This window comes from Haliaeetus leucocephalus, unplaced genomic scaffold (genome assembly GCF_000737465.1).
Source record: "Haliaeetus leucocephalus isolate CR32 unplaced genomic scaffold, Haliaeetus_leucocephalus-4.0 Scaffold149, whole genome shotgun sequence".
NCBI classification, from domain to species: domain Eukaryota; kingdom Metazoa; phylum Chordata; class Aves; order Accipitriformes; family Accipitridae; genus Haliaeetus; species Haliaeetus leucocephalus.
The window spans coordinates 1,417,263-1,439,202 of record NW_010972585.1 but is presented as its reverse complement, the minus strand read 5'-3'; the positions used below and the strand labels follow the sequence as shown (position 1 = coordinate 1,439,202).

At 38.3% G+C, this 21,940-nt stretch overlaps 1 protein-coding gene across 1 annotated transcript in view; it reads left to right on the top strand.

The window, feature by feature from the left end:
- Positions 1–21,940, top strand: part of LAMA4 (laminin, alpha 4) — a 104,000-nt gene that overhangs the window by 59,427 nt on the left and 22,633 nt on the right. The window contains exons 12-23 of the mRNA XM_010561672.1: positions 1,334–1,450; positions 3,446–3,594; positions 5,644–5,785; positions 6,834–6,930; positions 7,717–7,833; positions 8,869–9,054; positions 13,923–14,062; positions 15,287–15,460; positions 16,521–16,663; positions 16,993–17,155; positions 19,272–19,405; positions 20,594–20,765. Of these exons, the coding sequence (XP_010559974.1) occupies positions 1,334–1,450; positions 3,446–3,594; positions 5,644–5,785; positions 6,834–6,930; positions 7,717–7,833; positions 8,869–9,054; positions 13,923–14,062; positions 15,287–15,460; positions 16,521–16,663; positions 16,993–17,155; positions 19,272–19,405; positions 20,594–20,765 (1,734 nt within the window). The remainder of the gene's footprint in view (positions 1–1,333; positions 1,451–3,445; positions 3,595–5,643; positions 5,786–6,833; positions 6,931–7,716; positions 7,834–8,868; positions 9,055–13,922; positions 14,063–15,286; positions 15,461–16,520; positions 16,664–16,992; positions 17,156–19,271; positions 19,406–20,593; positions 20,766–21,940) is intronic.

Sequence of the window (21,940 nt, the reverse complement as noted above, 5' to 3'; positions counted from 1 at the left end):
GCATCTTCAGGCACAAATCCATTCTCTAACTGCTCCACAACAGATACCTTGAAACTGAGTTTCCTACTTGCTGGGTGAACAGCCTAGCTGTAAGGCTACAGCAGTTTTCCCTTATGCTGTGTTCAAATGAATAGTTTCAGTATTTTGAACAAAGTAATCACACCAGAGAGCTCAGAGGAGACCTGTCCCCTGCAGCACGGAAAGGGGGCATGTTTGCTTGCAAGTGGTGGTATTAGGTTCAAATCCCATCTGGCTGATGAGGAAATTGAATTTTCAGGTCTCTTATCCCAGAAAAGTACCCAATCCATCAGCCAGACAAAAAGACTATTTTTTCTCCTCCCAGCAGTTTTGTGACTCTTTCTCCATTTTCTTTAGTTTCCTTTAAGGAATGCAAAACCAGAATGTCCCACCTAAAACTTTTCTCTTCATTCATTCTTTCAGCAAGGAAGAAAACAACAGAGAACAATTTGGGACCATTTGAAGCGAACTGTTTTCATTTCAATGTCTGAAATAGTTTGGATTCTGGAGGAGAGGGACTTGGGGAGAAATTTTGTGATTTGAAGAACGATCTTGCAAATGCAGGCCAACCTCTGGGTTTCGTAGCATCAGTGGCTAAGTTTTGAGCTCTTGAAATTTGCAGCGCTAGAAGTTCATGCTGATGCAGAAGGTCTAATAATTCAATAGAGAAATCAGGCGTGCTGCTCTTGTGAATTCTTCTACAAGCAGCTTGGGATCCTTATGTACAAAGCCTCTTCTGTTGTTCCATTGTTTCATAATTACAGTGCCAAGCTGCAGCTCATCTCACATTTATGAAGCAAAGCCTGAAGTGTGTAGTTGCATTTGTTCACTGTTTTTAACCAGTTGGATCTTCATTATTACTCACAATGAAGGCAGATGCTGTACAAAAGAGATTGTTCACATTAGCTTTACTATTGACAAGGAAAAGAGATCTCTGTACTGTAGATTTAAAAAACCTCCAGAAAAAAACTAGTCTCCAGACCACTATGAAAAATCCATGTTTAATTTGTCTCTGCTGGCAGTGCACTGAATAGTGCTTCATTCCAATAAGTGCTCATGCGGTAATAAAAAATGAAATTAATAAATTTTAAAAAACCCAACATTTCTTTCACAAAGACAAGAAAATGCACAATCACATTATAATATGCAGCTGTTACAGATGTCTGGGAAAAACTTGACTTCACATTTGTCTAAAACCTATTTAGTTCATCACTTCATCTTTTGAATTAACTTTAATAAATTTAACAAAAATGGTAACACTGTATTTTAGCAATGCACAGATGGGTTTGGATGTGATTTTATTTATTTTTTGTAGAAACAACATGAGAAAATAAAAGAGCAAATAGATGAAGTGAACGACATTCTGCTAAGTGCCACAACTATTTTGGCAGGACCACAAAAGGTCAACTCTGAGTTAAGTGAGGTAATAAAGGTAGGTGCCTCAGTGACTTGTTTAAATGATATGTCCTGATTTTTTGAACTTTTAAGTCATGTGTTTAGACTACTAAATAAAAAACTCTCCTTTTTTATATTGCTTCAATGAAATGTTGATGAATATTCCCCCCCAAAAAGTATAAATCTTCCTGGATGAAAAGCTCTGTAATTACATTTTACTGCATCAGAAATATAATCATATTCTAAGGACACCTAACTGTAGGCAGAGCTGAATGAAGGATTTTGCTGCAGAGTTCTCAATCATTTAATTACAAGCAGCTGCCTAAAGATGCTCTGGTAAAAGACTGCACTATATGCTAAATTCCTTTTCTTGTACCTGCAAGTGAGCATAGAAGAAGGCTACAGATCCCAGATACCAGTGTTAAAACCAGCCACTGTCAGGCTGTAAAACATACATAAACAGATTGTCTTACAGAACTCCTCTTCTGGAACTGTAGACTAGTATCCAGTGTTTTGAATGAGACAAAGTGTTGCAGGAAATGTCTAGAAATTTTAGGATTTTGGACTTACCAAAGCTTTTTTTTTTTTTTTCATGTTTTATTCTAACATATTGAGGTAATTTAAGACAAATGAAAATTCTCCACAGACATTGACTTTGGTCATAGTTGCCCACTTCTTTTTTTTAACACAAAAATAAATATCAGAAGTCATTAATATTTCTTTGAAAAAGTTATTTGAGAAAACAGAAGGAAGACAGCTTGCTTTATAACCCTCCCTAGGTGATCAAGCAGTATGATTTTTTTTTTCCCCTGCATTTTGTGCAAAACAAATTGCTGCAGTTTATCATTTCAGGTCCCCCACTCTTGTGGATAAGTTTACACAGAGGGGACATTCACACTGCAGGGAAAGAAGTAGTATGCAAACATCATAGATCTTCCATCCTCATCAGCAATAAGTATTTTCACGCTTCACTCATTCATCCTTCTTCTCTCCCTCTGTTTCATCCTTTTTTTGTGTATTTTGAGGCCGCATTTATACTCCTCAAACATATCAGCAAGGTTGTGTATTGGAGAGAAGGTGACTGCAGGCCCATTTGGTCTTCCCCACAAGTATTTCATATAAGGAAGAAGTATGGCTAAGGCAAAGGGATACTACTTCTCCTTGCCTACAAATACATATAGGTAGTATTTAGGTGGACTAATTTACAAATTAGACTAACCCAAGATTTCTTAGCATGAGGGATGTCTCTGTGCAAGGAGACAGAAAGGGACCAGGGCCCATTTTCCGCGATGTGGCACAGCTCACAGCAGTACAGCTAAACTCTCTGCCCCCCTCCAGCAATTGCCAAATTGTCCCCAGGCCACAGGCACTGCCCCATGCTATTCCTCAAGGAGGCAGGTTTGGGAGAGATGCAGCTGGCCAGGGCCAAAACAGTGCCAGGACCCATGCAGTAACGGGATGATGCGTTAGCCCAACCACTATAGCACTATTTAGTTTACTTGTATAGGTATCATTTAAAAGTTCTAAAAAATAATTTCTGGCCTGCAGACTTCACAGCGAAGGGGTAAAAAAAAAAAAAAAAAATTATTGGTTCCATCTCCCAATTTAAGAAGAACCACAATAAGGGGATTTTTGCAAAGATCTGGTTTAATTACTTCACCTATTAGCACTTCACTCTGCAAGTCTTGTCATTGTCACCATTCTGGAGCAAACATAAAAGATAGTGAGACATTTCTCAACTGTCTTTCTTCTGTATTTTACACATATATCTCTAATATCTTTTTAAGGGATTCCTAGAATTTTTGGTTGATTTTTATGTTCCTGCATTTGTCTTGCTATACTGACATTCATGGGACAGACTCTTTTAGATCTTTCCTCTTTTTGATCTGTTAAAAATATAACATAAAACAAATATAACAGAAAGCAACAACATTATAATAATATAAATGGTAAAATAAAACATAATAATAAAAATACAGACCTGATTTTTTACAATTTTCATCTTCTTTCCTTCCTTTCATATTTTTTTCAGAATGTGTCAGGGCTCTACGCAGAAATAGATGGAGCAAAAAAGGAATTGCAGGAAAAAATAGCCAATCTGTCTCTGTTTGATGATGATTTGGTAGAAAAGGCTATGCATCATGCACACAACCTAAGAAGACTTGCTGATGAGCTGGACCGGTAAAATTTAACTTCAGCAGACTCTGTTCATACAAGTGCTACTGACTGAACAGCTGAATGAACTAAAAGACAAGCAGAAACACAGTGACATTAAATATGCTGTCTGTAAATAGGCACTAAACAAATCACTGTTAAGTCATGTATGGAAGGACTTGTCATGGTCCAGAGGGAACAGCTGAAGTTGAGCTAAGCAAAATCTATTAATCTTTTCAAAGAATAAACATATACCTTGCATGACATTCTGCCTTTTCTAATTTGGCATGTTTTCTCTTCCCATAGCAAGAGAATAGGAAAGGTAGATCACTGAAAAGTAAAATAATACAGTCAGATTAAATGGGGTTTGCAGAAACAGCTCATGTCAGTAAGTTCATTCACATTAAAAATGTTCAGCATTATAGGCCACAAAATGGGCTTTGGGATCATTTTTTTTCAAGAACTGGTTTACAGATGGAGTAGTTCTGATACTCAACAGGTTGTGTTCCAGTGAAACTGGCCCACTGTAACACCAAAAACTTACTATAAGTCTTCCTATTTTGCTGGAAGATACTAAATGCATCAACATTCCCCAATTTACTAACAAGTCACTTCTAGACAGATCTGAAATTTGACTTTATTTGCAATCGGGACCACCTGTGGAAAAATCACTGCTGCAAATGAATTCTTAAATAAAATATTTCACCAAATTCTACCTTAAGTAACATCATGGACATATGCTTTTGGAAGATAAAATTAAAACTACTCTTCAAGTATATTACCTAAATACCAATTGTTTCTTAATATTAGTATGCCCTAGATAGGAGATTAAAATAGAGAAAAAAATAACAGATGGTTGTCTTTTATACAGTTGTGTAAAGCTGACATCTGAAACTCTGTTCTGTAACACCACACAAACTACAGACAGCCTAAAAACCAAACAATATGTTCAGTCTGAGATCAGCTAACTGGGGGCAGCAGAATCACTTGAAAGAAAATACCCCATATGGCTAGCCTTCATCCCTTACCAAAATAATTTAAAAATTACTACCAAGTCCAACACATTAGGAAGTTAACAGAAAGCAAACAGAAATAATTATGAAATATTGAGATGGAAATGTGCTGACTCTTTTATTTGTTGAGAAGATTATCCTGCAGTGAAACTTTAATCCTTTAAAACATTTAGCCTGTTTTCAAATAATTTTGTTTCTATGGGTTTGCTTTATAAGCCTGTTAGGCTTTTATTTGGTAGAGTTTCTTCTTTTGTCTTAGGGGAATATAGCAGGAAATTCTTGCAACAACACTGAATCTGGAAACCTAATAATCTCTCAGTGTGCAAACACTTTGAAGTGAATACACACACATGTAAATATATATATATTTAGTCTATATTTAACATATATTCTGAAATCTGTTTATCACAAAAATCTTAAAAAAATAATATTTATTCAAAGTTGCTAACAGCTGAAGGTTGAGCCCTGAACCAACTGCTGTTTGGAATCTAAAGACCAGTTATCGCCTCATATGCAAATCAAGATCTACTGTGCCAGAAAAGCTATCTTGTGTTTTTTAAATCTAACTTTTTGCAAAGTATCATGACCATGGGCAGTCCTTCATCTGATCCTCCCCCTTTTCCCACCTACTTTTGGAAAATATAAACAGCCCAGCGATACAGCTGTCCTGATCACTGGCACACACAAGTCTTTCCATTCGTGGCCAGAAGTTAACCCTAATGAACGGCAACTGATGGATCTGTTATTCTGTTAATTCATGGAATATCTAATCTAGACTAAAAAAAAGATAAAAGCTCAGTAGTCATTTGCTGCTGCTTACATAGATGTTGAAGGCAAAATTCCCAAAGTTATACCACTGGGAATTACCTTCTATCCACATAGTTTTCACCTGCTTCAGATTGACATAAATGGTCATACACAATGAAGAGAATACTGCTTAGGCCAAGTATATTTATCTGTGTAATTATGTAGTCAGAATTCACAGAATGTTAAGAAAATTAATCAATTTGAAACTAGTTTGATTCAGTTTGGTTTCTTCCTCCTTTTACTCTCTTTTTAACAGGAATTTGTATGGTGTTGATACAAATGGTTTGGTACAAAGGGCAATAAATGCTTCAAATGTTTACGAAAATATTGCTGGTTATATTGAAGAAGCTAATAAAGCTGCTTTGCTGGCACTGAACACAACAAACCGGGTCAACGATGTAAGTAATTTTCATAATATCAGCTTTTATCTTGCAATGCTTCAGGGACTTCAGACACCTAAATATAAAGAAAAAACAAGATTTAGGTTAACTGTCAGCACTGAACTTCTCACTGCACATTTTGCTTCATCTACTATTTCCGGAATTAAATCCTAGGTAGTTAATTATTCTGCCAGCCTAAAGTCCCCTGGTATTTGAAAAGACGCAACAGGTTCTTTTGTCCCTAAGTATAGGGTGATGCTGCTCTGTGTCGTCACTCAAATTGAGGCTGCTCTGTGAAAGTCCAAACAACTCCCTGGCCCTGTAGGAACCTGAGCTGGCATTAGTGCCCAAGCCCTCCTACTCCACACAGCACCATGTGGCAAGAAAGGTGGTCAAGACATCTAACAGAAACATCACTGTTTCTCACAGAAAGTCAAGTTAAAATGGGGCAAAGAGCCGACTCACACACTCAGTGCAGGGATGAGGATGCTAATTTCGTCTCTGGCCTCACTGTTCTGAAATATTTTATATGTATTTTTTTACATATATAGTTTCCAACTGATATACATGCTACTTACCAGCAATTTATTAGTGGGATAGCAAGAGGACTTGGCTAGATTACAGGGCTGTGGGATTTCAAGTCCAACCTTCTGCTTCCAGCACACTACTGGGGACTGCAAGGCAGCTCCCCACGCAGTGCAAGTGTTTATCACCCATGAGAGATGACAGTAGAAATGAACAGTCACAGTGCCTAACCAACATGAGTATCACGTTGACCATACTAGAGTTGATAAATTAAGAGGACTTCTGTGCTTTCTCCATCTTTGTTACTCAGTGTTGTTGCCTGGAAAAGCATACATTCTCTAAACTTTAATTGCAATCTACAGAAAATTTTGCTTTTCAGACTTTTTTTTCCAATCTAACTGCCAATCTTCAAATGAAATGAAACAGCAGTGACTTTGCAGTTGCATTCATATGAAGTAATATGTTGTCCACAATTAAACACAATAAAGAGGAACATTTGATAAGCATTATTCTGACTTTCTTTTTTGGAACATACTTGTAGGCTGCAGTTGGAATTGATACTCAGATCATTTACCATAAAGGTAAAAGCGAAGAACTCCTCAACCAAGCCATGGAGCTACAACGGACAGTAGATGACAGTAAATATACGTCCTTCCTACCTTCCCAGTCAGTTTATAAGCATGCATGTTAAAATAAATTTAAAAGGCACATCACTAAGGCAGAACTACTGCTGTAACAGAATAGCATATTGATCAAAGTTACCACACAAAGTACTTGAAATGGCCACAGGCACAGTATGAGTAGTTCATGTGTTGTCATCCTGCCAGATGCTGAAAGTTTATTTCCTTCACAAAAGGACCATTTCAGATACAACCACTGTTTAAATGTGTTCTTGCAAAGACTTGTTCACGGGTAAATATACTCAGTCAAGTAGTTCAGCTGAAATTAATTCACAACAGTTTAAGTGTTCAGAAAGCTGGATATCACCAGTGAAGGATAATAATAAATGTTAAGGTATTTTGGCCTTTTTTTCACTGAAAATAAAAGAAAACTCAAATTACAGAAATCACCTCTTCAATTTTTCAGGACCTTTTGAGTTCCTTAAAACTTTTCCTGTATACTTGTTGCAGCTATTCTTAGCAGTTCTGGTAAAGCAGAGAGAGACAGTACTGACTGAGATACAGGTCTCCAGATTTTTCTAAGACAGCCTCTGGCATGCAAATAATGGCTGGGACCTGCAAGGTTGCTTTTTCCTTTAGATTATGTTAAGTCAAGAGTGTTAGTATGATCTATGCTAAAAGAGGCCATAGTATACTGCCTATGGTGTATTAAATGCTTAATAACATACTTCCACAGGATAAAATATACCTTTTTAAACACCACTTTGATGCCACTCAACTATACCTCCTATTTTCTCCCTGCAGGTAATGATTTAACCATTGCAGACACTAGCCGGCATGTTAATGGCACTCTTGCTAGAATGAGTGTTCTGCGAAGCCAACTGATGAGAGCCATCACAAAAATGCAATCAGCAGAGCCAGGTTGTAAGAGGAACTTCATTTTATGATGCTTTATCTTCATATATTTAAGAGCATATTTTATCTTTGCATATCGCCTATGAAGTTGGTATTAAAATTTCAGTCCCAGGGAGGCCTAAACGAATTTGAAACTACAAGACCTAGGTAGCAAACATCCAGCTTTAACATATTCATAAACAAATTACATGTTTTGCCACATGAAATTACTAACATTCTTCTTGATCCTCCTTACTACAATTGTCCTCTCCCATGTTACTCTTGATATTTTCAGGGCATGGAGAATCTACAAGTCTATGGTTTTACTGTATTGACAGTCCAAATCTAATTCACATATACATCACACCTGCCAAGTAGAGTATTTGGGAGGTAATTACTGGCAGTCTTGATTGACAAAACCTCACCTTAGTTTTTAAGAAAAGAGACATCATAGACCATCCAGCAAGTATATCTGAAGGTGTTCAAAACTGACATGGTCAAGATTTCTTCATTAACTTAAACTAAAAATGGCTGGGTTTTACTGCCAAGACATTACCATATGCAAAATGCCACAGGTTTTACAAATACAGTAGCTGGTAACTCCAAAAAAAAAAAAAAAAAAAAAAATGCCAGGTATGAAAAAACAAAACCACTTCAGTGTCTTGGGTTTCACTCCTTCAAAATAACTTTCATGAAAAATATTCAACAAATATGTGCATTTTCTTTTAAAAACTTGATGAAAAACAATGTATTTTTTCATCTCTGTTCCAACTTCCTTGGCTATGTAACAGCCATCAAAATCCAAGGACATTGAAAATTTCTAACAATCTAGAATGGTAATGAGAATTTCTTAAATTTTAAGAATTAATATGATTGTAGAACAACCACAGGAAGTTTTGAATATTCCCTGTAGAAATAAAGAGAAAACCAGCCAAGCAAGGCTGGGTCCCCATTCTGCAGAAGGTAAAATCCCCTTAGCCTCACCACTTTCTAAATACTGGGTATAGCTTGCTTGAATCTTTGAAAGAGTTCATTTCTTCTCATCCCCTATTTATTTTGTAGTGGAGGCCAGAGAGCGTTTGGAGCAAGCTAAAATGAAGACTGCAGATGCTGTAAGTGCTACCATGACAGTAACGCAGGCTACAACCCCCATGGATGAGAACGTGAGGTTGTGGTCTCAAAACCTGCAAGACTTCCAGCACAACTCAGCAGCATACGACAGTGCTGTGGATTCAGCTGGGGATGCAGGTAGGGTGACCTGAATTTTGCCATTCCTTAGCATTAAAAGGTCAGTGAATCATTGCAACATCATGTTATATGAATTGTTTACATTGCATGTTCATTGCATATAATCCTCTAGCATCTTAACTCCATGAAAACATTTCAAAAATCAGCAGTTTTCTAGAGACTTGACTATACTTTAAAGCTTTTGGATACTTGAGCATTTCCAAAAGTGACTTAAACACTTAAGGGCTGAAGTCTTATTGGCTTCTAAGTCATTTTTATCAGTGTACCAAGGTCACACTGAATGGTAGACAGCTTGTTTAAATACTTCTTGCTATTATGATTGGTGGTTTACTTTTTTTTTAACATTGGGAGGCATTTGAAAACAGGGTCCTTTTGCCCTCAGTAGTACAAACATGGAGGAGAAAAGGTCCCTGACTTGATGAGCTTGTAGTCTAAACAAAGGAGGCAAAGAGGATTAGGGAGGAAATACAGTATTTAAGCAGGGTGATTGCTGGAAAAGCTTGTAAACATCACATTAATTCCACTTTTATTGTCAGGGGGAGGAGGAAGAGTAGAGTAAAAACCAGAAGACTTGTTATGAAAAATTTAAGGCAAACAAAAAGACAAAAGAAAAACGGAGGCAGGCTACAAAATTAAAATGAAGATGATAGGGAAGAGTGGAAAAAGAGGCAGAGAGAGTGAAGCTGAAATGAAGTGACTGGTGAAAGAAGGAAAAGAAAAATTAGGAAAGAAAAGAATCAACCTAGAATTGAGAATATTCAGAATAAAAAATTGCTGGCAAGCACCACTACTTATTGCTCAATGTATTCCTGGCTCTGTTCAGGAGGCTTACAAAGGTCCCAAGGTATTCACGGCTAGGGAAGCTGGAAATCCAGAACAAGAAATTTCCTGCATATGTTTGATGATATGTACCATCACCTGCAGCACTGTCCAGTGATGTCTTCCCTCCTGAAAGTGCCTCAGGGAAGGTCCATAACTCCATTGACTCTATTTCCAGAAAGTCTGAATCTCAGATCTACTGCCCCAAATCCTTTCTCCTTCTGTCAGGAGCTTTGCAACTTGAGTGTCATTTTACTGCAAATGGTGTTACGAGTACCAAACCCAGCATTGCTTCTAGTCCCCCAAAGCCACACTCTTCCCTCTAGACTGGGGAAACCCAAGGGTCATGTTATTTCCAGAATTCAGTAATGGATAAGACACTCACACTGATATTTTTGGTTAAGTGAGTGCTCCCAATAACTGGTATAAAACTGGTTCCCTCCACAAGAAGAAATTCAGTACTATTCAATAGCCCAACCTTTGGCTCCAGAACTGGAAGCAACTCACATTTCTCTGAGCTTTTCATCAAGGAAACATTGAGCCACTCCCTCCGGGAATGGGTAAGCTCACTGTTAGTCACTGCACAGAGCTCCATAAAGGTGTAATTGATATAACAGTTGTATTGCATTGCTGTAAAATGTTTTTGATCACCACAGAGCACAGTTTAGACTGTGGGCTATGGGCTCCAACTCCCATTTAAGACAATGTAAATGTGGATATGATTGGCATTCAGGGAGGGAATGGTATGAGGAAAAACATCTAAGAGACACAGTCTGCTATAGCTTACATATGAAGGTTTTTGTTTTATTCACCTTTACACTGGATTTACATTTAACATTTACCAGTGCCAGCTTAGTATATAGAGCAGCAACACAAGCTGCATTTGGTTCTTCATGCTCAAAATGTCAGCAGATATTCAGGATTCAAAAAATCTGCTCATACTAGCTAATATACTGTAAGAAATATTTCCAGTAACATTTGAGAGGCTCTGTAAGAATGGAGAAACGTAAGATGGCCCAGCTCTCCTAGTTGGTTATGTTCCCAAAAAGACATGCATGGTACACGCACCACAGGTTGTAAAGAACAGGTCAGCTCCTATGTGATGTGCCTGGCAAAAAGGTCTTCTCTGTGATAGTGGGTTTGCAGGTAGGGAGTCACCTTGAAAGTATTCTGATCATATCAGAGCACCTGGAGGGCCTGCTGACCACAAACTAACTGAGAGATGCTAATATGCAAACTACAGCAATGCGTGCCCTACTACATTTGTGGAAACAGCTTTTCCATGGCATTGTTCATCTAAAGGCATTTATTTTTTTGTTTTAAGCCACGATGATTTTTTTGCCAGACAGATCAGGTGGAAATAGCTGAGAAGACAGATCAGTGCTACAAAGGAGGATGGCATGGGTAATGCTTCAGTCAGATGTGACTGTGATTCACAGCCTGGGAAGAGAGATGTAGACATGCCAGGGCATGGTGGAGTGTTCTCAGATCAGCTGTGTATGTTGCCAGGAGAGGTTGATGTGGCAGGAGGAATGCCCATCAAAGTCCAAAAGAAAGTCACAAAAAATGTTCAGACAGGTGCCTGAAACACCAAAACACCTGATCATCATGCCAATAACACTACCATGGCAGCTGAAGCCTCTAAGCTGGCAAGTCTGGATTGCCTTTGAATAAAGCTTGCACTTGATTTTTGGAAAGGTGAGAGCATGTCTTGGCTGTGCAGTTTGTCTGAGAATACTCCCTATGCCACCATGGTGCAGGGAACAGGTAGGCTTCAGCAGAGAGGATGAAGGACAGTTTGGGAAGGAAAACACAAAATGAGAAAGTGTCTGGAAGGTTATAGTTGAGGTATTTCCTCCTTGACAGTTTCCCTTGTATTCTTTTTTGTATTTTATCACTGGGTAAGACTAGTTTTCCTTTTTCACTCTCACTATCACCCCAAAAACTAAAATAAAAAATCAATATTCTTCTGCGTTAAAGAATGCCATTATAAATGACAAGGGGAAGAGATTTATGGTGAGATTTTACAATAGTACTAGTAGTAGTAGAAGTTAGTTCTGTGTTTTCATGTTATGGTTGTGTTTAAAGTTTAATACCTCAAATTTCAAAAAGATGAAAAGCCAGTTTTTTAAGACATTAGATCAGACACAATTCCAATTCTGTTGCTGACTATTAAAAAAAAAAAGTGGTTGAAATTTGTTAAATCATTTTCTTAGCTTGCAATTTTTTTACTTTGAGAATAATGTGGGCTTTTTTCCAATGCACTGGAACATTGATTTCAAAAGGCAGAGAAAACTTTCTGTAAGTTGATTATTATACTGGTTAGGTTTTTTTAAGTAGAAATTTTGATGCATTCTAGAATTAATTTGTTGCCCAAAATTCACTGTAGTTCTTTGAGGATTTGCTAAAATGATGGCATTTTAATGTACAGTAAGCCTTATATAGAATATCTGATTACTGATTCCCTGGCACTTAAGGTCTTTCAGGACTTAATGGGAATAACTGGAGAGTCTAAAGCTATGGCCCACTCCTACACTGAACTTGGAAAGTAAAACACAATTGAGAAGAGCCAAGTAGAGAAAGGGCAGGACTGTGGCAAATAAAACTTTTCAATCTATCCAAAGTGAAGCAGGACTGGTAGGACTCCACGGGATCTTCTCATACTCTGGATTGCTCTGAATAAGGCTGAGAGCAGCTTCAATCTTTAGACAACACAGAACTGGAAGCACAGAAAAGTGACTGGAGCCTACTCTTCCTTCTTTCCCTTCTATACAGTCTCAGTACATCTGAGGATTAGCTCCTCTGTCTCTCCACTGTCTTCTCAGATGAGTAAAAATATGAGAGGAAGAATACAAGAGCAGGTGGACACAAGTTGACAACCCCTAAAATATAACTGCAAACCCTACAAATCTGGTCTTAACCTTTATAGTGAATCCATGTCATTAAAAATTAACTATGACTACTGGATCTTTCTTATATGCATGTAGCTTGTGGCTAAAATCGCATTTCATTATACTCAGCTACTTGTACCTACATCTAATTAAAGATGAAAACTGATGTGATGTGTAAATATACTTCAAAGGGCAGCATGTCTTTGGAATCTGATGTGATGAAATTGGATTATAATTAGGGGTAGTTATTTTTCTTTCTCAGTAATTTTTCTGTCTGCTTATCTTTCTGGGAAAGGACTTCTCTCCCCTTAAACACAACAAAGCACCTGCATTTCCCTTTGATAACAATCCTACTTGCACATGTACCAGAAGACACAGCAGTGAAAGACCAAAGGTCCAGGACTCTGATTCATGACCCCTGGCAGATGTAGGCAGGAAAGCTGAAGAGATTACCACTCTCAGTTTAGGTGCACATGCATCATCAGCTAAGGCTTTGCACCGTTGTACGGTACAGGCCTGTTACCACAGTCCGAAAGCAGCAGTGTTTCTGTTAGCAGAGTGGGCTGTGAACCACACACAGACACATCACCTGTGCAGCCGTTGCTGCTATCATCTGGGTGATAACCTTTGGGAGAGATGCACAGCTGAGACCTGAGGGAAACAACCTATTCATCTCCCCTAAAATGAATTTGAAGAGCTCATGAACCATAGCTCTTAGATGCAGTTCCCAGGTCAGCCACAGATATCCAGTGAGATGCTGAACAAATAATCCTTCTGCTCCAGTTGCCATATCTGTAAAATTGGGTTTAACATTTATTTGCCTTGAAGGAAGATGAAAAAGTTAGAATGATTAACGTTTGCAAAGCTCATTGAGGAAAGTATTACAGAGGTACACCACCATGGTAGTACCTAGGAGTCCCATGAAAAAAGTAGTCTCCTTTGTGCAAACTTCTTTCTAAAAACTTTTGCAATACTAGATTCTGATAAATCTCTACCCTTTCTGAAATCACTGACTCTCACATACCAAAGTTAGGACTTGTTCTTAAAGCAGAAGGAGATAGGTGAGTTAACCTAAGAGGGTAAAGAGGAATTTTCCTGGTGCAAAACCAGTGTTACAAAGAGGAAAAAAACAAGCTGTCACGTCTTTTCTAACTGCAGTGAAGAAACTTACAGAAGTCTTCCCTCAACTCCTGGACAAACTGCGCAGAGTAGAACAGAAGGCACCAGCAAACAATATTTCTTCCAGCATTCAGCGGATCAGACAGTTAATTGCTCAAACCAGGAGTGTAGCAAGCAAGGTAAAACTTTCGGATGGGACTTTTGGTTACTAGTGCTAATAATCAAATGCATCTTATTAGGAGCTCCATTTTCCAGGGCTATGTTAGAAGCCCAAACATTGACATTATCACTGCCCGACAACTGGATAAACAAAGTACTGTGGAAGTCATTAAAATCTTTACAGTGGCTATTTGCAAGCAATTAACATTACCATGGTATTCATGGTAGACTACTGCTACTGCCGTAGCAACTTTAATTACCTAATTGGCCTAAGTGTTAAAGATGGCCACAAAAGCAAAATCATTTAAAGCTAAAACTACTAGGTCATTACTCAGCTGGCAACATTATTTACAAGCAGTAGTAATTATGGCAATTTAACGCAAACTTTTCTGAGATGACAGTATTTCTTTTTTTTCTTTTGAATTCATTTTCTGCAGGGTAAGAGAACATTTGGCTCACACATTTAATAGAGAAAAACATTTTCATTATCATACATTAATTATGAGGTATTTTTCTGTAACAAGAACACCAAGGTCAAGAATTAAAACAGTATATTTGAATTCATTCAGATAAATAAAAAAATCAGTGCATTATTGTACATTCACATTGCTGGAATATGCTGTCCACGTACATTACTTAGAAAGAAAAGGAAAAATCAGTTAGTACGTGTGCAGTGCTTGGCTGTTCTTTAAATCTATTTTGTCATTCAGGCATATAGTGCTTAAACTTGAAAACATTATTTCAGTTAATGTTGAAGGCATTTTGAACTAAAATGAACATGTTTTAAAATTTTATTAGCATCTCATCACTTTAACTTCAGTAATATAAGAGGATTACTCGTGAACAGAAAACTGGTCATACTACTCCCAAAGCAAAGAAATAAATTATGTGTAGAAGTTTTATAGCTATGGAAGAATTTCATTATGTGACATACATAATGATGTAGCCCTGATTCAACTAAGCACACATCTATGTCCCACTGAAATTTAATTTACTTTATGAATATGCTTAAGTGCAGTTAATTAGAAGCTTTAATTAATTTTAAAATTAATTCCCTCTATCTTCTTTACAGTGTCTTCCAGAATTGACTGTTATAAACATACAATTTTGCATAGCCAATATATAGGTGCCAACTTCACTCTTGCAATAAGCAAGGCTGCTGGCGAAGTATTCTTGCACATTTACCTTAAGTAATGTCTCCAGACAGCAATAATGTGTCTCACTTAGCACACTTGCAACTGCAGGTCCAAGTTTCTATGATGTTTGGAGGCCAATCAGCTGTTGAAGTCAATCCAAAGATCAACGTGGAGGAACTGAAATCTTTTACTTCCATGAGCTTGTACATAAAGTTTCAGAAAGACAACCCACAACTGGCAGCATCTCCAGACAGATTTATTTTGTACCTTGGAAACAAAAATGTAAGAGTATAACCCAGTTAATTTTTATATATATATAAAAAAATTGAAATAGGTTTGAAGTTTATTTGCCCTTGGTTTTTCCTCTCACTATTACTTTATGTTTCAAAATAAGAGGTGTCTACTATATGACTGTCACTGATTTTGTGACAAGCAAAGAGCAAGGGTTCCCGAGATGCCTGTCCTTGAAACTTCTCACCCCAAACAGTAAAGGATTCTCGCTAAGAAGCAAATTAGACTGCCTATGCAGCATGCTGCTGTGATTGTCACTGCTGTGAGCCACGCTTGCTATCTCCACTGCTGGTACTGAGGTGCTCTGAAGCAGTTAATATCACCTGCCTGGTTTTTGTGGGCCACATTTTAATTAGGTTTATGCTGCTGACAGTGTCAATTCCAAATCTCTGAGGTTACAGGCCCACAAGATAAGCAGGTTTCTTTGCCTGTGGCTTGTGCTGCTGTTGTACACTCTGTGCATCACTATTTTGAAACATCTATAAAGGGCATATACTCTCACGACCTGTAAGTGTTGTGATGTAATTGTTCTTTAAATTGTGGTTCCTAAAAGAAAAAAATCACACCTCACAAGCCAGGTATAATCCTGGCAAGGTGTTACTTGGGAAGGGTAAAGAGGCAAGCTTTTCTTTTTAAGCTTTTCTAAAAACAGTGTCTACTGAATATAAATCAAGTGAAGCCCCTCTTGGCAGAATATTTAATTGCAGCATAAATCCTAGGCTTTAGACAAATGTTTCTTCCTATTTCCTGCATATGACACTGCACACTAAATACTGATGAACAGCTTCCCACTGAACATGACTGATTTATGGTCAGATGACATCTCATCTCCTTGTATTTACCTCAGTCAAAATGGATATAAAGTAAAATATCAGAGACCTTTTCTGTACAGTTTTATATGGTGAAAGAAAGCAGTTAGAGAATGAATCTTTTGTTTATTAGTTAGATTTAAAGGTGTCATTTAGTCTATAAAGCCCACCCTTTACTAATGTTCTGCATTAAATCTCTTTCAATGTTGTAGCCCTGACGCCCTTCTCCATTGGTGTTTTAGGCAAAAAATTACATTGGTCTCGCAATTAAAAATGACAACCTTGTGTACATTTATAATCTGGGGGGCCAAGACGTGGAGATACCTCTGGATGCCAAGCCAGTCAGCACCTGGCCTTCTTACTTCAGCATCATCAAAATTGAGAGGTAAAGTGATAATGTGCATTTCCCCAAAATCAGTTAATAGAAAAAAATCAAACAGATAAGGCTGGGTCAGAACTGCTCATCAGGAGTCTTCAGTGCCTGGTTCTACTCCTTCTGAAAGAAATGGAAATTCTCTTTGCTTTTAGAAGAGCCAGGACCCAAGGGGCCACAGGGGGGAAGAGAAAGTGTCTGTAGTTTCTCTCCTTCTTTTCCCCCAGAGTACCAGTCTTCTAGTGAGGAAATAAAAACCCCTCCAGGAGTTGGAGGCTTGCTTCTTCTTTTTTAAGTTTAGCCAACACAAAACTCTCTTCTCTTACAATTCCCTTCTACAGGATTGGAAGACATGGCAAAATGTTTTTAACTGTGCCCAGTCTTAGCAGCACAGCTGAAGAAAAATTCATCAAAAAGGGAGAGGTTCTTGGTCCTGGCTCTCTCCTGAATTTGGAACCTGAAAACACTGTTTTCTACGTTGGTGGAGTGCCTCCAGACTTTCAGGTTGGTCAGATAAATACTCTGTATTCAAAACTAAATAATGCAAACCTATCTTGCTGGGCTTCCCTTTAAACACAGAAATGGTTAATAAATAAAATATCCTTATTTAGTCATTTGTCATCTTAGGAATCCATCTTCTAGCCATGGTGAAAACTACTGTTTTCTCAAGCATATCATGTCATACAGTAAGATGATTAGATTCCTGTTAGCTGTCATTCAAGTTTTCTGAAATGTAATAAGAAAAAAGCTTGCTGGCTGTTAAGTAGTATGTATAAATTCAGGCCTATTAGCCCAGCTTGCACAAAGTTTGTAGGCTACCAGGTTTTTTCAATGCTAATGACATCTTGATGCTTACAGTTTCTTTTTTACAACTGTCACAAAAATGAAAAGTAATGTATTGTTAATATTAGGACAGTGTGGGAAACTAGTAATATAGTGATTTGTTTGAATTTAAATTATCATTGGTTTAAATCTGGCCTTAGAACAGCATGAAGACTTGCCTGTGCAAGACATGTCTGAAGATCTGTGTGAGACAGTTGCTTCAGTCTAGTCCTTAGTAGTCAGCATGAATTAGCACCTCACTTAACCTGCTTCTGTGAACATACCAGGTCCTCTTTTTGGATTTAGAAATTGTTATGAATGATCTTGGCTATGAAAATTCCATGACTGAATGAAGACATACTTAGAAAGACTTTAGAGAATGCTAAGTTCTTTAAGCTAACTGTAGTAGGTGCTAAAAACATCTAACTACTGTTCTACAAGCAGCCCTCCTAACAATATAAAAACAAAGATTAACTCAATACACTTACATATTCCTGAGCTTTTGCATTGCTGTGACTGCCAGCTATAAGCCATGGTTTGAATTTTTGATTACTGAACCCTGGGTGCAAATTGCCTGCAAATAGGACTGAGGACTGAATAATAGTTGCACACACACAACAACAACAACAAAAATCCAGCAAATGAACCCTCCAGGTCTGTTCCAGAGCAGGGCAGAGGAAAAGGAAAAGAGAAAAGTGAAGAAAAATTGGAAGGAGAATGGGAAGAAAAGGATTCATGGCATTATTTGATAAGCATATGGGTCTCCTCTCCCTTAGGAATGGACACCTCACATTTTCATTTATTAACATACAGTCTTATTTGCTAAAAGCTTTTGCCTTTTCTTCCCTGTTACATTGTAAATATGAAATGTACCACTTAACCATTAGAAGTCTCATACTTAACATAATTTAAAAGAATAGAAGAAACAAAGGAAAAAAAGGAAACATGATCATTTACCAAATGTATCTGTGCTGCAGATAAGAATCTCATTTTCTCTTACAGCTACACATATTCTGCATTGCTGTATTACCATTATTATTACACCATAAGCAAAATGGAAATAATGAGAAGCCAAAGAAAAGTTACTGGCAGTGATCAGACTCTGAAGTACAAGGGGTGTTATTAATATCACACCTGTTCCACAGGGCAGAGTATTTTAATATTAAAAGAATGATTCACTAGCTCTATCAGCTTTCTTCTTTTGTATTTTTCCCCTCACCAATGTGGCTATTTAAATTCCATTTGCAGTGACCATTGTTAAAAGAAGGAGTTTTTATATCATGCTAACTGTTCAAAATAATACCTAGTGAGGATTAGCCACTGGTACAGACTTTGAATCCAAGTCTTGTGGGTTTAAAGACCTCTCTCATTTCTCTCTCTTTCATCACAGTATGAAGTTATTCTTCTGGCAGTGAAGGATGTCAATACATTAGATATGAAATATCTACTGAGAGATTCAAATACGCTGAGCAAGATCTATGATTAGTCAAATCTTAACCCTTTTCCCCTTTTCCAAGTGTGCTCCCTTCAAAACTACAAAAGAAGTTTTTTGTTTGCAGTTGCCTTACCTGGCCTATTGTTCCCACTGTGAGACCATTCATGTGCTCCATTTTAACTTACAGCACAATGGCCATATCATGATACGGACTGCAAAGACTATTCCGAGGTAGCATCATCCCATTTGTTTCAAAACACGAAGAGCACCGGGACAAAACTGACCCCAGGCACAAAAGCTGTCGTGATACCAAAACAAAGAGTGTGACCTTTCTCCTTTTACTTTTCCTTGCCCTCTGCATAGCTCCCTCCTAGCTTAAACCTACCTGGCTTCATCGGCTGCCTGGAACTGGCTACCCTGAACGATGATGTGATCAGCCTGTACAACTTCAAGCACGTCTATAACATCGACACCACCACATCGCCACCTTGTGCCAGGTAGGGGACAGTCCCACCGTCACTCTGCTGCTCTGGTTTGTTGCAAGTGCCAGTCCTGGTGGTTCTATTCCCATTTTACATTACAAACGTGAAGGTGATACTGAATTGTCCAGAAGGAACTTGGCCACTTTTAACTCCTAGTTGTGTCAACAAGTTAAACATACATATACATGGGAGTTGGACTCGATGATCCTTATGGGTCCCTCCCAACTCAAGACATTCTATGATTTGCTGCTGTCTCCATTAACTCTCTCACAACCTTGCTCATGCCTTCGAAAGGGAAACTGATATGTTAGCTGGGCCATGGTCCAGGCTGCCTCCTTAACCCCACTGCTTGCCTAGGACAGGACTGCTCCTGACTTGAACCCTGTTACTGCAAGCAATACTGCTCCAGTGGGCCTGGCAAACTTGAGTGCAGTCCCACCCTCAGCTAGCAAAGCCCATACCAAAGTTATCTTCCTGTCACATACTCTTAAACCCACAACAGAAATTCCTCAGATAAGCCATTCACAAACTGGGAAATGCAGCCCCTAAAGTAGAAGTCAACATCAACTGCAGCGTTCATTTAGCACAGACATTAGCAGGCATTTTGTTCATACAACAGGCAGCAACAGTAGAATCTCTCCATACAAAGAACAGGAGAGAAATGTGCTGCTCTCACTGGGAAGAAATGCAGGATGTGTTGGGACAGAGCAAATGATTGCTTCCCATACCATTCCCACAAGCAGGGAATGCAAGCAGCTGCTCTCCAGGACAGTGCATGTGGCCGCTCCTGGGCTCCCCAGCAGAGCCCATGCTTGGCTAAATCCCTCAGAGAATTCCAATGGGTTTCTGTGCAAACTGGGCAAGCTCTTAATAGGAATGTATGTGTATCCTTATAATGAGGAGGTGTTGTGGGCCTGCCACATTACAAGGATGAGCAAAGAGTTTTTCTGTCCTCTACGTACTACACAGAATAAAAGCACAATGTAATGATGAAGGAGGATACACCTTCAAAGATACAGAGTTTTTCAGAAAAAATTCCCAGAAAGAATTTGAAAGAAAGTGATCAGTCTCACTGCTGCCAGGAAGAAGCAGCAGTACAGAACAATTATTTCAAGAAAGTATGTTAATTGTAAAGGCCTTTAAATTTCCCCAAATTAAAATGGGGATATGCCAAATACTACTTCTCTGCTTGTTTTTTCATAGAAATAAGTTGGCTTTCACTCAGAGCCGGGCTGTGAGCTATTTCTTTGATGGCTCTGGCTATGCCCTGGCAAGAAACATTGAGAGAAGGGGAAGATTCAGCCAAGTGACTCGGTTTGACATAGAAGTTCGAACACCTACAGACAATGGATTGATCCTGCTGATGATTAATGGGGTGAGTACCAAATCCTGCTGTTACCCTTTATCCATGAGTGCCACAAGTTCCCCAATACTTACAATATCATGAAAAATCCAAAATGCTTATGTTCATACATTTAACTTCCAGAAAGAGGAAATACTTTGTGTTTGTCTGGTGCATGCATACAATAGGAGGGAACTGGAACTTGCTCTGCAAAGGCCCCAGGAAGCCGAGGCCCTGAGTTGGACTCTGCTCTCTTCCAGATAGTCAGGTCTTCAGACCGGTCATACCTTTGCAATGACACTTTGAGAGAGATTCCAGTTAAGACCAGTAGTTGCACCTTTATTTAAATGTGAACACACAATCAAAGCAATAGGAAATTTCTATGAAGTAACTGCCATAAAGCAGCCACTTTGTCGTAGCTGCCACTTTATAACTGTGTCTCAGGGTGTACTAAATATTTATTTAAGTTACTGAAAACAGAAAGTAGTCCAAATAAAAAGGCTTGATCCAAATATCACCAGCTTTTCAGAAGTTTGAGGGTTACGCCAACTCTGTAAGGGTTTGAAGAAAGTAGACTCCACATGCAAATATCTTCTGAAGACAAATTTGGATTTTTTTGGTTTGAGGATCTCCACATCAAGCTCCCAAGTCCTGTGTGGATTACAACTTGGTAAAGCTACAGAAAACATTCTACTATGTAGATGCAGTCCACAGACATACACTTGTCTAGACACCTACATGTACCACTGCATTGAGCATTTAGAAGAGAAAAAAATCCATTCTCATTAGAAGAGCTACTCTCTAGTGTTTACCTTTAGGATAACTTCCAGAGGAGAGTTGTGGGGAGTGATTTGCTCTGTAGCATAGCATGCCACCACTAACCTTCGCTCTTAGGAGGTTTTGGACTAAGCAACTCCTGTTAAAAGTTTAACAGCCTCTATGGCAGATCAGACATTTTTCTTCCAAAGTGCCCAGAGGTTTGTTGGACATGTATGCACTTTGTGTGTTACGGTGGAAACTGCAATCAAGTTGGATGTTAGCTGTGGAAGACCATGTCTGCTCATAGGCACTTTTAGAAAGACTGAGTAAGCTGGTCCATTATTCAGCTCTGCAAAGACAGCTCATAAATATTCTGAATGTAATCCCTGTTTCATTTTCAAGTTTAAGCTGTTCAAAACAAACCCAAGCTGCAGTTTCATTTAAAAGCG